Source organism: Rhinatrema bivittatum, chromosome 9 (genome assembly GCF_901001135.1).
Source record: "Rhinatrema bivittatum chromosome 9, aRhiBiv1.1, whole genome shotgun sequence".
In the NCBI taxonomy this organism is placed as follows: domain Eukaryota; kingdom Metazoa; phylum Chordata; class Amphibia; order Gymnophiona; family Rhinatrematidae; genus Rhinatrema; species Rhinatrema bivittatum.
The window spans coordinates 155,227,981-155,246,062 of record NC_042623.1 but is presented as its reverse complement, the minus strand read 5'-3'; the positions used below and the strand labels follow the sequence as shown (position 1 = coordinate 155,246,062).

Genomic DNA, 18,082 nt, shown 5'->3' with positions numbered 1-18,082 from the left:
CCGAATAATTCGGTGAAGATTTGTTGTATTCGTGGGGAATCACGATACATTTCGCTTCCCCACGAAAACAACAAATATGGCCCTATACTTTGCAGATTACCAATACGTTGGAAACGAATGCACACCCCTAATATATGGATGGAAAGCCTCCTCAATCACAAGGCTAATTTTAAAGCATATTTCCTGCCCTGATATATCCTAGTAAAACATATATGAGGTAATCTCCAAGTACTTACTGTGGCTGAGAGCTGAGGCCCATTCAGTTGCGCATACAGGATAGCTTCATTGGCTATATATCGCACCCTCAGCAATGCAAGCTCCATCTCATGTGACCCAGCCATCTCATTTGTTAGATGCTCCAGTGTGGCAATGTACTCCCGCCAGTAGGTATCCAGCTCTGCCACACTAGCCAAGCAGCCCCTCATCACATTCAGACAGTATCCAACACAGGATCTGATTAACGTTAACCCCTGGCAATGTGGACAGTATTGCATTTTCACCAATGCTCTGCTGCAATCCTTCGTTATAACAACATGTTCTGTAGTGTTTATCACTTCAATGCCCATGTTTAGGCCATGGTTTAACATTCTGCTTGCCCAGATAGACTTTGACAGTTCTGTAATCATTGCTTTAAAAAAAGGTCCAAAAGGATTTATCTCCTTCCTTGTTAGCCGTAGACATTCTGTATACTCCTCTGATAAATGTACAATTCCAGGGTTTATACGTCGAGTATAAACCAAAGGGAAAAGACTGTCAAAGAACCGTGCAACCGCATTCTCCACTGTCGTCTCAGCACCCAATATGTAAAGAGACAGGTCCATAAAGAGCTCTTTAACTGGTTCCACAGCCTCCTTTGCCATAGTTTGGTAGGTTGTCTCAAAGAGCGCTTGTGTGTGATTCACCGCAAAGCTAATCATGGACTCAAAGGCCTCTGCAAAGAAGAAAGAGGTGCAGAAAGAAAATAAGACACTATGTTATGTCACAGAAATAATGATGTACTTAGAAAATTTTGAAAGATCACTTTTTTTTCTCTTATAAATAAACCACAAACTTGAAAATAAATCATAGGCATGCACAATACAATTTTCACTTAACTTGCCATATCATTGCAAATGAAAGCATAACTGTGAACTCGCGATCAAGTGACAAATGGTATAATGCATTTTCAATTTATCTAGTATTTCCAGTGAATGCTTTTAAATTAAAGGTTAATAATGTATTAGCAACCCATTTACATCTAGGATTTACATATTATCAAACAAGTGTAAATGATCAGGCCCTTTAAGATGATATGAATTTGCAATTCATTTTAAGAAAACCTATTATAAATGCAGACTGCTCTGTAGCTTTGGTAGCTGCTCATTGTCACAGTAAATCCTTTCCAGTAAGGATGTAACATTCTAGGATCCATATTGGCCATAGATAAAACTGGAGTAAGGATGGAACAAGTTCTTTTTCACCTACTTTCTGAAGGGAAAAACAGCTTACTGGATGGGTGAGTGTGCCCCTAACAGTGTTTTAGGTGGGGTGTCCTATCCATGCCAAATGTTCACATGTCAGGGTAGACATGAGGACTGATGGGGTGTAATATTTTTGTATCCACAACCATGCGCAGACCATGGAGAGAGACACACGCACACATCCTTCGTAATTCTCTGTGGAACTTCTTGTTTAAAACTTTAGTGAAATTCAAGGAATTGGTGCTAAATTTGAAAAATTAGTTTGAGCATTTTTTTTTTAAATGACATTGGGGTCCACTGTAAAAATATACAACTGGGTCCACAAAATCAAACCATGAATTTGTTCAAAATCACATTGTATTTCTGCAGATTGGCAGATGGCTGAATTCTACAGATTTTGTTAAGCAAAACACAATTTTCCAAGCTCAAACTTGAATGTGCCTAGTTAGAAACATACGGGTAGATTTTCAAAGGGATACGCGCGTACCCCCCGAAAACCTACCCCAAACCCCCCCTGCGCGCGCCGAGCCTATTTTGCATAGGCTCAGCGGTGCGCGCAAGCCTCGGGATGCACGTAAATCCCAGGGCTTGCATGGAGGGGCGTGTCGGGGGCGTATTGGGGGGCGTGCCGGCAGTGACGAGGCGTTTTGGGGCGTGTCGCGGCATTTCGGGGGTGGCACTGCGGGCATGGTTTTGGCCCGGGGGCGTGGCCGCGGGCTCCGGACAAGCCCCGGGGACCGGAACTCGGAGCGGGGCAGCCGGCCGGTGCGTGCAAAGTTACGCCTGCTTCCAGCAGGCGTAACTTTGCCAACAAAGGTAGGCGGGGGTTAGATAGGGCCGGGGGGGTGGGTTAGGTAGGGGAAGGGAAGGGAAGGTGTGGGGGGGTGGAAGGAAAGTTCCCTCCGAGGCCGCTCCGATTTCGGAGCGGCCTCGGAGGGAACAGAGGCAGGCTGCGCGGCTCGGCGCGTGCAGGCTGCCGATTTTGGGCAGCCTTGCGCGCGCTGACCCCGCATTTTAATGGATACGCGCGTATCTATTAAAATCCCGCGTACTCTTGTTCGCGCCTGGTGCGCGAACAAGAGTACGTGATCGCGCTAATTTATAAAATCCGGCCCATAGTAATGATGGTAGAAAAAGACCAGCAAGTTTCTTATGATAGCAACTGCCACTCCTTGCAGGTTACCTTCATGTTTCTGTTAAGGGAAGTAATATTTACAATCATAGCCCATAACTAAATTACTGCTAGCAACATTTTTACGGGGTGAGTAGCCTTCTTGATGATTTAGCAATGCTGCTTGAACGTGCTTTGCTTTTGGACTTGGCTGTAGAAGCAGTCCTATGCTTTTTCCCTAATGTCTGCAAACCAAAAGCCCGGACAGCACCAACTGAAGCCGAGCGTTAGCTGTTGTCTGAATCCAATTCCCCTTTCCCCCCCCTGCAGACGCAGAGAGCAATGTTGCCTTTGCATCCAAAGCATCAAGGCTAACTGGTTAAGGGAAGCAATCCCCATGCCTTCTGTTAAGGATAGTAACTGCCGCTCCATGCAGGTTACCCCCATGCACCCTATTCTTCATTTCCAATGGGTAATTTATTCACCAAAAAATGCATTTAGGAACATTAAAATGGGATTTCCTGGGCTGCTTTTAGTGCCTGACACTGCCATGCAAAGCACTTGGGTGCACTTCATAGGATAGTTCTCCTGTTCTCCAGACCAGCTGAGGCTACAGATGCTGTGGAGGCAGTTATTGCCCCTGTGAATAAAAAGGAGAGTCCTTGTCGTTCATGAAGGAACCCCACTACCAGGCCTCGGACTGAGTATTTCTGTTGCACTGGGCTCTGTGAGTTGATAGAGGTTATAAAATAGGGGGTGAAATCCCCAGGTAGTTGCAAAAGATGACAGTTGCCAGTTCTGATTCAGCTGTAAACCTAAAGAAGCAGGAGGAGACTGCAGAAAAACATTTTTTTTTTTTTAAGTAAAGTGTATTAATTTCCACTTTAATTTACCATGAAAACCTATTGCACATGTTGGAAACTGAAAAATAAAATGGAATAAATGCATAAAAATAATTCTGTCAGGTGTACTCAGTTTTTATTTTACATTTTTTAAATGTTTTGTTCATGTTCTATATGTTTTAATATTGTGACTGTTTAAAATGTAATCTGTGTTGAAATGTTGGAAATTGTGGGAAAAAAAATGGAACAAATAAGCATGTTGCTTTTGACATTGCTGTAGATATTTAACAGATCAAGATAACAATCCATTAATGACGACTGTGTGGTAACTGCCTTATTCTTAGAAGAGCAATAAAGTGAAATTGAATGGTTCTGACATCATCAAATAATAAAAACATCTTTTGCAGATATTAAGTGATAGCTTGGTAATCTAATAAGTATGTTCTAAACCATAAAAATATTATTATCCCCATGTTTTTGGTTTCTAAACACTGAAACCATGGATATGATTCTTTTCTTTTCACTTCACTAGCTGAATGGTAGGTATTTTTATTATGATGTATCAGTGATAATAGTAACTCATCAGATGTCACTGTGACTCCAGTTTTCATCTACTAGAACAGGGGTCCCCAAACCTGTCCTGGAGGGCCACCAGCCAGTCGGGTTTTTGGGATATCCTCAATGAATATGCATGAGAGAAAATTTGCATGCACTGCCTCCATAACATGTAAATTTTCTCTCATGCATATTCATTGAGGATATCCCAAAAACCCGACTGGCTGGTGGCCCTCCAGGACAGGTTTAGGGACCACTGTACTAGAATGTATTTTTTAATTAAAGAAAAATGTAATAACTTTGTTATTACATTAAACAGCACAATCAGGATTGTAACACAAGCATCTGGACCTCAAAATTGTTTACAGTTGTAGTACAACAGCAAAAGCATGCAAATTAAAGGCCCATGACTGATCCATTATACTGATCCACTTTCTAAGGAAATATAGTTGAGTCTCTGTCATTTTAATTGCATATCTGACCTAATACACCTTCTTTATCAATAAAGGTTAAACATCACAGTTTATGATGTTAAAACTTTAACATCGAATAATTTTGGGGGAACTAGAGGACTCAGTAATTCCTTCTCTTTGTTTTTCCCTCCAGTTCAATTGAAACCAGTGTGGAGATCCGGTTGCCATAAGACTTCATTCACAACCAACCAGGGTCTTTCCCTCTATTTTAATAGAACCTCCTACTGTTTCTAGTCTGGTCACTATAGCAATAGTTTTGAGACCAGGAGTTATGCACCAGGGCTCTTTCTGGAACACTGTATGATGGATTCCAAATCTGGCTACTAGGTGTTGCCCTTATTGATGACCCAGGATATGGAAAGACATGATCCAGGAACTGAACCATAGACCTTCTGCATGGAAGTATACAACACTTGCTACTGAGCCACCAGGCTGGCTCAAAATATAATTTTAAAACATCCCAGGAAAACCTACCACACTACAAGGAGAGGAAAACCATAGAGTGGGCATCCCTCATAGCTGCATACAACTCAGAACTAGAAAATCTAAGAAAAATCATAAAAGACCTACAACCACTACTACTTGAGGATGAACCACTAACAACAATATACCCTGCTCTTTCGCACCTATTATCAGATATAAGCCCCTTAGAACTGAAAGTTTAGTACTACCACTACTCAACACTTTTATAGTGCTACTTGATGTACACAGCACTGTACAAAAACATACAGGAGGCACTCCCTTATTAGTAGAGCTTACAGTCTAATCAAGATAAACATACAGGGCAAAACAGACTTTGGGAATGTCATGTAAGACAATAGTTAGAAATGAATGAGGTTGTAAGATGGACAATGGGGGTTAAGGTTTAAAAACAGCCCCAAAATGTGGCTTTTTAGACAGGATTTAAATGAGGTGCACCAGTTCAGGAATACTATTCCAAGCATATGGCAGAGACAGGTGGAAAGCGCAAAGCTAGGAACTGCCAGTAGAGACAAAGGGCATAATTAGTAGTGATTTGCCTGATGAGCAGTGTGCATGAGGAGGGGTGTAGAAAGAGAGGAGCTGTAAAGGGAACGTAAAGGGAAACAATGTAGTGACTTGATAAGCAGGGTTATGTGAGTGTAGCAACTTTGGCAAAAGATAAGCCACACAGCTGAATTTTGGATAGATTGTCATGCAGAGAGATGGCTCACTGGGAGATCTGTGAGGAACAGATTGCAATAGTCTAAGCAGGAGGTAATGAGAGAGTAGATAAGGGTTCTGGTAGGGTATTCAGAAAAGAAGGGATGTATTTTGGTGATGTTACAGAGAATGAAAACACATTTTAGCAGTATTTTTTAATATGTGTAGAGAAGAAGAGAGAGTAGTCAAAGATGACTCCAAGGTTACAGGCTGAGGCAACTGGCAGGATTAGTGTTATCCACAGAAATAAAAAGTAGAAAGAAGAGATGTGGGCTTGGAAGGAAAGTTAAGGAACGCTGCCTTGGCCATGTTGAGTTTAAGGTGGCAGTGGGACATCCAGGCAGCAATGTCAGAAGGGCAGACTGAGATCCAGGACTGGATTACTGATTAAATATCTGGTCTAGAGAGGTAAATCTGGGAATAATCAACATAAAGATGGTATTGAAAGCCATGAGAGGAAATCAGAGTAAAAAGGAATTAGTATATAGAGAGAAGATGGTCTAGGATAGAATCCTGAGGTTTACTAATTGATAGATGGTGGCAGTAGAAAAGATTCCACCAAAGGAAGAACTAAACATGTGTGATGGGAGTGGTATGAAGAGAACCAAGATAGGACAGAATCCCAAAATCCAAGTGAGGACAGGAGTAGGTGGTGATCAACAGTGTCAAAAGCAACAGATAGATCAAGGATAAAAACTGAGTAAAAGCTTTTGGTTTTAGCCATAAGCAGGTTATTGGAGACTTTGGCAAGGGCTGTTTCTGTCAAACGTAGAGGGCAAAATCCAGACTGGAGTGGATCAAGAATGGCTTCATATGAAAGAAAGTCAAGACAGTGGTGGAAAACAGAGCATTCAAGTGGTTAGAATAAAAAAGGAGGAAGATGGGGTGATACTTGGCAGGAAATGTAGGGTTTAGTGTGAGTTTGAGGAGTGGTGTGATCATAGCATGACTGAAGACAGCAGGAATAATAGCAGTAGAAAGTGATAGATTGAGGATGTGACATATTGATGACTGCAGTAGAGTCAGAGCTGAATTGGAATTGGGTCAGAGGAACAAGCAGTAGGTTAGGAGGCGAACAGAAGATGAGCAGTTTCATTCATACTTCAGAAAAGGAGAAGAGAGTGGCAGAGGCCAGGGGAAGGGTAGAGGAAAGAAATGGGGAAGAGGGAGGTAGAGATGACCTAGCTGAGAACTCATCCTTAATCTAGGTAGAGAATGAAGGTAGGGGAGGGATGTGAAGGAAGTTTGAGGAGGAAATTGAGTATGGCAAAGAGACAGTTGGATAGAAGAGGATTTGTCAGATGGACAAAGCAGTATTGCTAGACAAGTGCAATAGTATCTCTATCACCTCTGTCAAGCTCCCACTCTATAACTGCTATCAATCAATAAGGAATAGTAGCTTGGGATCTATTTAATGTTTGGGTACTTGCCAGGTACTTGTGACTTGGATTGGCCATGATACTGAGCTTGATTGACCATTGGTTTGACCCAGTATGGCATATCAGAAATCAAAAATATAGAAATATATAACCTTGGAAAAACAAGATTTTACTTCAGAGATTTTCAAATTCAAAGTTTACAGTGAACCTTTAACAGAAAATCATTGGATCTGGCAAAATCAGCATTTTCACCATTAACAAAAGGATGATAGATCTATGTTCCTGAGTTTAGAAAGCCATGCCAGAGAACTGAAGAATGCCACTGCTTTAAATACAAGACATAGAAAGTTAAAGGTCGGTATATTTTTTTAATCTTATTAATTCTATATCCCCTTGGATCTGAGACAGCTGGATGATCATGATTTGAAAATGATCTGAAAGAAGTAGTTTACTGGGAAAATCAATGTGGGTTCCCCACAGTCTGGTTGAAAGAAATGCCTGACCTATATTTCATGTACAAGCAATCTTACAAGATAAGGAAGAAAATGGATTTTATAATATGAAAGATTTATTATGCTAGCAATAGTCCACTCACAAGTCAGAGATATGCCAATGAAAATAAAAGCTTTTCCCCATCTCATTATTGAACCTATATCATTCTAGTATATTAATTAAGTGATTTGTTGCCTGCTGTGAACTCCAGTATACTTCATTATTACATCCTTTATTCAAGTGACCCCAGGACTACTCAAATTATCTATTAAAATCCCAGGTACAGTAGTGGCCGCAGAATTTCACATGTGAAACCTTGCTATATACTCATGCTTGAGACAGATCATCAAGGATACTCATATTCTGCTACTCTATTGGATTATCATATTTAAGAATATATTCAGGACTCCTAATGTGGTATCTTTTAACACCTTTTGTAAAATATATAGCATTATTAGTATTAAGAATATAAGAATTGCCATGGTGGGTCAAACTAAATTCCATTGAGCCCAGCATCCTTTCTCTGACAGTGGCCAATCCAGGTCACAAGCACCTGGCAGATCCCATAAATAGATTTAATTCTTGTTAGTCACTCCCAGGGCTAACAATAGCTTTCTTTAGCCTACCTAGCTAATAATGTGTTATTGACTTTTCCTCTAGTAACTTATCTAAACCTCTTTTATGAAAACATCTGTTTATTGAAAAAAACAAGTCATAAACATCCTAACAATAAATTATTTCAAAGTTACAAAAAATATAATCAATAACAAAAGCCAGAAATCCGTACCAATGGAATAAGATAAAATCTAGTTGAAACATGGCTCCTATACCCTCCCTCCCCCTCTACCCATGGATTAACCATAAGTATAGCAACCGGTCAGATTTTCAAAGAGTTAACCACCGCACATCACAGGAGGTAAAATAGAGTTGAGAAATATACTCCAAAAACATTTAAAACTCTTACACACAGATAGCTTTTCTGTACTGAAAAGGTTATGCATTTGTATGTGCCACATAATTAAAGTTGGAGGATCCCAAATGCATTTCTTAATCATAAACAGGATTTCTGTAAGAAGAAGTAAAGATCAATGTCCTGCACACTGTAATTATCAATCATGTCTAAAAAAAATTAATTTAGCATCCAAATGAAAAGACTGACCTGCACACTGAGAAATATATCAAAACGCTTTTTTCCAAAATTATTAAATGCACATGCAGGTCCATATACAGTGGAAATAAGTTCTATCTCAGCAGCCATGATTAAACAGTGTTCTGAAGATATTATCTTAAATGTTAATTTGAAAAGCCCGATGTTGGTATCAATTCGGGGATGCACACCCAGATATGCCTGTAAATGACTAATTTCCTGAGGAGTCTCTCATAGGGGACTTTGTCAAATGCCTTCTGAAAATCCAAATACACTATATCAACTGGCTCACCTTTATCTACATGTTTATTTATACCCTCAAAAAATTCTAAAATGTTGCTGACAAAACTTCCCCTTACCAAAACTATGTGAACTCTTCTCCATTTGTTTATTAATTTTAAATAATTTACAACTGCTTTCCCAGCCAAAATTAGTTGTCGAAAGTGGTGTACAACAGCCATGTTTATATATACAGCCAGTGATTTTATTTTTAAGAATGGCTTCTACCATTTTGCCCATCACTGATGACAGGCTCATCCATCTATAGTTTCCCAAATCACCCCTGGAAACCTTTTTAAAAATCAGCGTCGCATTAGCCAACTTCCATTCTTCAGGATTTGTGGCCGCTTTAAATGATAGGTCACAGATGACTTGTAACAAGTTGGCGATTTCATGTTTATATCTTTTAGACTCTTGGGTGGATGCAAACTGGCATTTTTAATGTTGGTAAGTATTTATAAATGAATTAAAATATTTTAAAGTGTCACTCATGATACATGATGGCTATTGCAAACTCCTTAGATATCCATTGTCAAGGCACACTAAGGCATTATTTATTGATAGAGGTACAACTAGTAGGGCCTAGTCATGTACGCCTACTGCCTAACCATATTAACTTTGGGTTCACCCCTTCAAAAAAATCATTTCCAGTGACAACTAGGGATGTGCAGGGAAAAAAAAAATTCATTTTCGTTTTCGGTTCGTTTTCGGGAGGATTTTTTCCCACGAATTTGGTTCATGGATTGCTTGATTAATTTCATTCACATAAAAAAAAGCAAGCAAGCAATTAAAAAAAACAGGCAAAAAATGAAAATGAGCCCTCCTTCCCATCCTCCCGGAAAATGCCAGTTCCAGGATCTTCCCCTGCCCCCACTTAACCGGTCCGGTAGTGATCCCTCAGCTCGGACTAGGCCAAAACCTCATACATGCAAAGGCTGAGGCTGCAGTAGATTGCTGTGGCCTTGGCCTAAACAAGGCTAAGGTTTGCAGTCTAGTCCTAGGCCCAACACCTGGGCCTCGACCTAGGCCAGAGTCCGGACCCAGGCTTGACACCGTGGCCAGCCCGGAGGCCATATCCCGACACCAGAATCTCGGCTGGACCCAGACCCAATGCTGCAACCCGACCCAGAGACCGGGGTCCCAATGCCAAGGCCTCTCCCTCGACCAGATCCAGGCCTGATGCCACAACCTGACCTGGAGCCAGGTCCCAATGCCAGGGCCTAGGCCTGGACCTAGGCCCAAAGTCAGGGCCTCGGCAAGAAGCCTGATTCTGAGCCTCGGCCCAGACCCTGGCCCGGGCTCAGGCCTCGGAACCCAGACCTGGGAGCTCCTCTTCATGCGTCCTTCATTCGCTCTGAAGCACAATGATGGCGTCTGATGGGGTACATCAAAATGCAACCCAGACGACGGTGGCATTTTGATGTACGGCAATTGTACAGCAATTTGGGGCCCTCCAAATGAAACTAATTAGCCTTATTCATCATGTTCTCCACTTTCGTTTTAAACAAATGCACATCCCTAGTTATGATAATGTTTATAAGTCTATAAGGAATTTGATCATATACTATGTTTTCACCTATCTGTGCTCATATTTTCCAACTTCAGTCTGAATTAACTTGTAAAGAACTCAGAGACAAAGGGCCTTGTTTACTAAACTTTTCCCCCATGGACACAGAATGGGAAAAAAGTATTAGTAATCTTACTCTAAGACAGTTCAATGCAACTGTAACAGTCCCTCTCTGCTTCCTTAGTCATTACTTCATAAATGCTTCTATTAAAAAACTTATAACCCATCTGCCATCCTGAAATGCCCACTGAAACCCCATACAGAAAACCAAGGCAAAGTAAGCTGTTTAGAGCCAGAAAGTCTGTACTATTAATGATTTGGACAGCTGAGATGGAAAGATAATAAGTATATGGTTGCATGAATGGCCAAGGCAAGTTGGCAAGGAAAGTCTGGACTAGACCTAAGCAGCAATGCAAGGGACAAATATGAGAGAGACAGAAATCCTATCAAACAAGGCTCATTGGAGCACAGGCTACAGCCAAAGAGGCAAAACAGAATACTGTACTAATAATTGGAAAAGTCTAAAGTTCAAAATAATAATTTGACCACAATGGAGGAATTATGCCCGCAATAAAGAACTATAACAATGCAATTATAAAACCCAGTTGCATTCATTATTACATTTCTAGCTGGCTATTTTTTATTAACTTTCGGAACTTTTTTAAACTTGGAGGTGATCATATTTGCTGATGACAACAAAATCATTCAAAGTTGTTAAATCACAAGAGGATAATGAGAAATTGCAAGAGGGCCTTGCAAAACTGGGCGATGTGGTCATGCAAATGGAATTAATGTGGAGAAATGCAAAGTGGTGCACTTAGGGTAGAGTAACCCAAATTATGGCTACACAATGCAAGATTTCCACATTAGATGTCAGCAATCAGCAAAAGGATCTAGACATCATCGTTGATACTATGTTGAAATCTTCTGTTCAGTGTGCAGCAGCACCAAAGAAAGCAAACTCCAATAGAATGATTCCCATGAAAATTATAGCTATTAGGGATGTGCAGAGGGACGCCATACGTTGCATTCGGGATACGTATTTGTCAGGGGGCAAATACGTTGCATACGTCCGTATGGCATCCCAATACGGTTATACGTCTAATCCTATTCGTTACCCGTCTAAAATTAAATTTACTACAACCCCCCACCCTCCTGACCACCCCAAGACTTACCAAAACTCCCTGGTGGTCCAGCGGGGGGTCCGGGAGCACTCACACTCTCGGTACCAGTTCAAAATGGCACTGATAGCCTTTGCCCTACAATGTCCACAGGGGCTACCGGTGCCATTGGTCAGCCCCTGTCACATGGCCATTGGTGCCATCTTGTGCTCCTGCCATGTGACAGGGGCTGACAAATGGCACCGTAGCCCCTGTGACATAGTAAGGGCAAAGCTATCGGCGCCATTCTGGTTCCTGTCACCCGATGGCACGAGTGCAGGAGATCGCTCCCGGACCCCCGGTGGACCCCCAGGGACTTTTGGCCAAGTTAATCCCAGCTAATATGTTTAAAATATTAATGAGCTGCATCACAGATAAATTCATGCTGAACAGTTCATTAACCTACTGATAACACAACATTTTAATTTACCTCCTTGACCCTTGTATTAGTTGGGAATCTTGTCTAGTCTCTAATCATGAGGTACTGCTTTCAGACAGTGTAGACCTATTGGCTAAGCAGGAAGGAGGTGGTCAAACTGGTGTAGACTGTATGCCAGGGGTGACCAACTCCAGTCCTCAAAAGCCACAAATAGGTCTACTTTTCATATAATGGAGGCAGTGCATGCAAATCTATCTCATGCATATTCATTAAAGATATCCTGAAAATCTGGCCATTTTGTGGCTATAGATGACCAGAGTTTGCCACCCCAACCTATGCTGTCAATAAATAGAGGCTCATATTTTACAGTGCCATCAATCTGATGCATTCTGCATTCAGTAAATCATACCAAAAAATATATATCCGTTGGTAAATGTTCGGATTCATTTTCAATTTACAAACTGCACAAAGTGATGAACAATGACACTAAGCATTTTATAAAAAAAAGATCAAATAAACAGCAGACACCATGATGTCTGTGCCAGAGGACCATTTTATGCAAGCTGTTTCACATATGCTTTAACTATGCTTAACACAGCAGTTGGTGTTGTATCCACAATAGCCAAACACAGCTGACCAAACAGTCCCTCTTCTATAAATGACATGTCTGAACAGCGGATCTTTTAAACTAGCTTTTGGAGAGCAGCCAAGTTATTACAATGGCCCAGAAAGGTTTGGTTAACAGCAGGGAATTAGGAACTGCCCATGCTATGGAGTTGATTAGACTGTACAACATGATGCTCAGCCACTCCCTAGTGTTAATACACCAAAAGAAAACAAAACATCATTACACAGCTTATTCTCCACAGCAGTCATGGCTTTTCTTTCACGAATGTAATGCTTCTACAACTGAGTCTGAATTAGTACATGAATTTCAACAAAAATTTCTGTTTGTATGGCATTTCTTCTTACTGAGAATATCATATCTACTTTTGGTTTCAGCCACTACCTTGTACAATGTGGAGGGAATTTTTCAAAAGGATTTACATGGGTAAGTGCAAGTACTATTGGAGCAATTTTCAAAAGCTGCTTACTTGAGTAAATTTTCACTTAGGTTAGTAAAATCCTATGAACAATTCAATTCCATAGATTGCAGCAAATTTTAAAAAGCCCACTTACTCGACTAAAGTGCATTTATACATTTAAAACCTAATTTTAAAGTGTTGTAAATGCTTTCTAAAATCAGGTCCTACATGTTTTACTTCTTCTCTCATTTAAACTAGACATAGCAAACATTCTGTATTTAGGATTTTCTGAAACACAAGGCAAAATGCAGAATGAAACCCTGTTTGTTAGGATGAATATTTTTGATACGTACAAGTCAAGTTGCAAGTGATTTACGGTATTAATGAGTCTCTAATATATTCAGAATGTTTCATATAAAACAACTGCTAAAATAACTGCTAATGCCTGCAAATCTGTTACTTTGATACTAATTATGAGAGAGCTCACAGAACTTAACTGTCCAGACTTATAATGATATCATACATATGCTGGCTATTGTCAGCCATGTGATCTGCCCTGATTGGCTGACAACTTTAGCACCCTTTCTTGGGGTTTAAATTCTTCACTGTATTTTGCTGTACAAGTCCGGTCCTTGGCCTGATGCCACAGTGCCTCTTTAACAGTATCTCCAAGGTATGTTTTGTTTTATTTTTCGGTCTCTAGCTGACAAATAGTGTTTTACCCTATGCCTATGGACTGTTTTTGGTTTTTTTTTTTAGATAATACACTTTTTGCACAACTGTACCACCTAGACTCTTGGTGGCTTATTTGTTTAGACACTTAGGGTAGATTTTATAAATCTACGCACGCGCGTACTTGTTTGTTCACGCACTAGGCACGAACAAAAGTACGCCAGATTTTATACGATACGCACATAGCCGCGCGTATCTTATAAAATCCGGGGGTCGGCGCACACAAGGGGGTGCACATTTGTGCAACTTGAGCGCACTGAACCCTGCGCGTGCTGCCCGTTCCCTCCGAGGCCGCTCCCAAAATCGGAGCGGCCTCGGAGGGAACTTTCCTTCTACCCCCCCACACCTTCCCCTCCCTTACACCCCCCCCCCGGCCCTATCTAAGCCTTCCCCCCTACCTTTGTTGTTAAAGTTATGCCCTCTGGCAGGCATAACTCTGGCGTGCGCCAGCGGGCTGCTGGCGCGCCATCACCCAACCCGGGGTTGGTCAGGAGGCCTCGACCACGCCCCGGGCCAGCGCCATGCCCCGACACGCCCCCCCGGAACGCCCCAAAATTCGCACCACCCACCCACACGCCCCCGACATGCCTCCCTTGCAAAGCCTGGGACTTACGCGCGTCCCAGGGCTTGCGCACGCCGCCGAGCCTATGCAAAATAGGCTCGGCGCACGCAGGGGAGTTTAAAAGGGTTATGCGCGTACCTTATGCTCATAACCCTTTTAAAATCTGGCCCTTATTTTGAAATATCCTTTGGGCTAGGTCAGTGTAGTTCACCTGAGGAGTATATTTAAATATATAGGTTCTTTAAGTTGTGTTTTTATCTTAACAGAATGCCCTTCTCTAGAATTGTCCTTGAGAACCCACTGTAAACTAAGTGATTCCTTTCATTGGTCTATGCTAGTTTGTTGACATTTCTGATGCTGTATTAGCTATCATTAGTTACTGTTCTGTTAAATTAACATTTCTAATGTATTTTCAATTTGGCTTTATTTAGAATCTATATTGTGGGTCCTTCCCTACGCAGACCCATTGGCAAAATATGACCATGTTGAGGGACTGTACTTGAATATCCATGAATATATCAGCTCAGTCAGCATATTGAAAATTCACCTCATGATATGGGATAATTTCTTCCTGAGATTGAAGTCTTACTCTTTTATCACATATCTTGTTCTTGTTATCACCTTGAGGGTACCATTTGTTGTCCTGCTTCCATTGGACACTGGATGGGTATACTCACCTTCTTCAACATTATTGTGCTGTGTTGGCACTGAATCTCTTGGGCTGAGTGAATCAGATGGGATGTGTTCCCAAACAAAATTTAGAAAGGAAGGGTGGAAAAGCTTCTTTTCAACTGAAGCTCCAAAATGAAGTGTCTTCTCTAACCACAAATCCTTGTTCCACTGAATTGGGAAGAGAACTTCTCCAGGAGAAGAGAACTGAAAAGAAACACCTCTTCCGTAGACTTTCAACACAAAAATCTACAACTCTTCTAGGGAACTCTGTCTTAGATAGACACAGGAAACAACCTTTGCGGTAGTCTCACATAGGGGTGCTGTGGCATAGATGTTATGTTCCTCTCTCCTTCTCTAAATGCATAGGATTTCTACAAGGCTACACCTTCACAGGGGCCCCACATGTACATTTATGAGTTCATTTTCCAAAGTGTTATGCATGTAAATTAGCATATATACATATAAGTAACTTGAACTGGCATACATGGTAATTTATAAATACAAAACTGCAAGCATATTTTTAGTTTTGCACATATATTTACCTGCGCAGAAAACGGGCAGTCCAGGGATGTTCTGGAGCGGGATCAAGAAGAATGCACATGTTGCTATTTGGTAAGAAACTTACTTGAATACATTAAGCAACTTATTTTCACAATTTTACACTTACTAATTATCTAGCACAATTAATATCATACTCATCTGTTGTCTGCTATTATTGGGTGGGAGGTCTGGATGAACTGGGGTGGGGGGAGTTCACAGTGAAAATAGGAGAGTTTCAATAATCTTGTAAACGACTGGGTAAACTGGTGGAAGTATCGGCAAACTGGTGATTTCAATAACACACGCATATTTAACAACATATTTACTTCTGCATATGAATCAGGGTTTTACACAAGCAAGTTATATTTTTTTGCACATAAAATATGTACATTTATAAGTAGGAAAAGTACTCACTTTCAGTGCTTTGAAGATATTCACATGTAACCAAACATAAACACATGTTGGGGGTAGGTATAGTGTATTTTACAACCTGCATAAACCTCAAATGCACAGGTTATAAATTCTGTAGTAGATCTCCACATGGCCATATACATGTGTATAAGGGGATTGCATGGAGTTCTTTGATAATTACCCTTTTAAGTTTCATAAATTATGCAATGAATAGACATACTGTTATATTTAGCTATTATGCTATTATTAGGGATGAATTACAACTCTATATTCCCCACCACTTCAAAAAGTTTTTTTTTCCCCCCACCATTTCACAAAAATATTAAAGTAGGGAGAGGAAGATTTCATACATCATCTGCAGCATGCCACCATGGCCTTGTATGCAGTATATTTTTAATAGTAATCATGAACCAACCTCCCTCCTACCTGTAATTTGTTTTTGTTATTTTTTTGATTGTCACTTTTTTCATGTGAACACAAATCTTTTCATAAATATTCTAAGAAAGAACATAAGAAAATGCCATACTGGGTCAGACCAAGGGTCCACAGTCCGTCCAACAGTGGCCAATCCAGGCCATAAGAACCTGGCAAGTACCCAAAAACTAAGTCTATTCCATGTTACCATTGCTAATGGCAGTGCTATTCTCTAAGTGAACTTAATAGCAGGTAATGGACTTCTCCTCCAAGAACTTATCCAATCCTTTTTAAACACAGCTATACTAACTGCACTAACCACATTCTCTGGCAACAAATTCCAGAGTTTAATTGTGCGTTGAGTAAAAAAGAACTTTCTCCGATTAGTTTTAAATGTGCCCCATGCTAACTTCATGGAGTGCCCCCTAGTCTTTCTACTATCCGAAGAGTAAATAACCGATTCACATCTACCTGTTCTAGACCTCTCATGATTTTAAACACCTCTATCATATCCCCCCTCAGTCGTCTCTTCTCCAAGCTGAAAAGTCCTAACCCTCTTTAGTCTTTCCTCATAGGGGAGTTGTTCCATTCCCCTTATCATTTTGGTAGCCCTTCTCTTTGTGAATATTGTGCAACTTAACCCGTCTAATTAAACTTAAATGTTCAAACTCCGTCAATGATTCGTCAAAAACGCTGCTATTGCTTCAATCAAATTTATATCTCATTGCTTGTTATAGATGACCGGCACCATCTTAAAAAATGGCGCGGGCCATCTATTGCTTCTACCATGTGACAGAGGCCGGCCAAATGGCACCAATAGCCCTTGTCACATGGTAAGGGCAAAGGGCCATCTGTGCCATTTTGATTAATGGTAGCCGACGCCCGAGAGCAGGAGATCGCTCCAGGGACCCCCACTGGACCACCAGGTACTTTAGGAAAGATTTTGGGGGATCGGGAGGGTGGGGATTAGAGCTAATGGGGTGGATTTGGGGGGGTTCTGTGTGCCCTTTCTTCCCTCACCCCCAAAAATGATAAGAAAACCACACAAAGTTTTGTGGGGTTTTCCTATCATTTTCGGGGACCCCCGATACTTGACAGATTAGAAAATATCATAAGATATTTTAATCCGTCAAAAAAATGATGCACATCCCTAGTAGCAATCCATCCTATTTTGAACTCTATCTTTGGGGTTTTCTATCTCAGATTAATAAAACTTGCAGGCAGGCAGACATCAGCAGGTGAAAGAACAACACTCCAAGCCACAATGAGTAGAGAAAAATATCAGTGTCATGAATAGCCTAAGCCATGATCAGAGGGAGGGAAGAACAATGAACAGTATCATGAATAGCCAAAGGCATCGTGAGAGAGTCAAAGCAGAAGGAACAATATCATGAAAGCCCCAAAGCACTACATGAGGGGCAACGGCCATCAAAAGTGGCATGAAGAACCAAGCCACCAAAAGGGTAAAGGACATAAACAATGTCAGTAGTATTCCAGAATACTGTGAGAGAAACAAAACAGCACAGACAATGCAAAGAAAAGCCCAAGCCATCAATAAAGGGGCAAAGGGCACCAACAGTAGTGGCCTGAAGACCCAAGACATGAAAAAATAGGGCAAACAGCACTAACAAATCCGGCATCAACTTCCTAAGGAACACAGAACAGGGCAGCAAAGAGTAGAATCAACACTCCAAGACACT

General features: G+C 41.0%; 1 protein-coding gene across 1 annotated transcript in view; it reads right to left on the bottom strand.

The window, feature by feature from the left end:
• LOC115098742 (glypican-5-like) overlaps nucleotides 1-933 on the bottom strand; it is a 1,173,655-nt gene extending 1,172,722 nt beyond the window's left edge. Inside the window, exon 1 of the mRNA XM_029615616.1 lies at nucleotides 237-933. Within this exon, the coding sequence (XP_029471476.1) occupies nucleotides 237-917 (681 nt within the window). The 5' untranslated portion in view covers nucleotides 918-933. The remainder of the gene's footprint in view (nucleotides 1-236) is intronic.
• Between the last annotated feature and the right edge of the window lie 17,149 nt (nucleotides 934-18,082).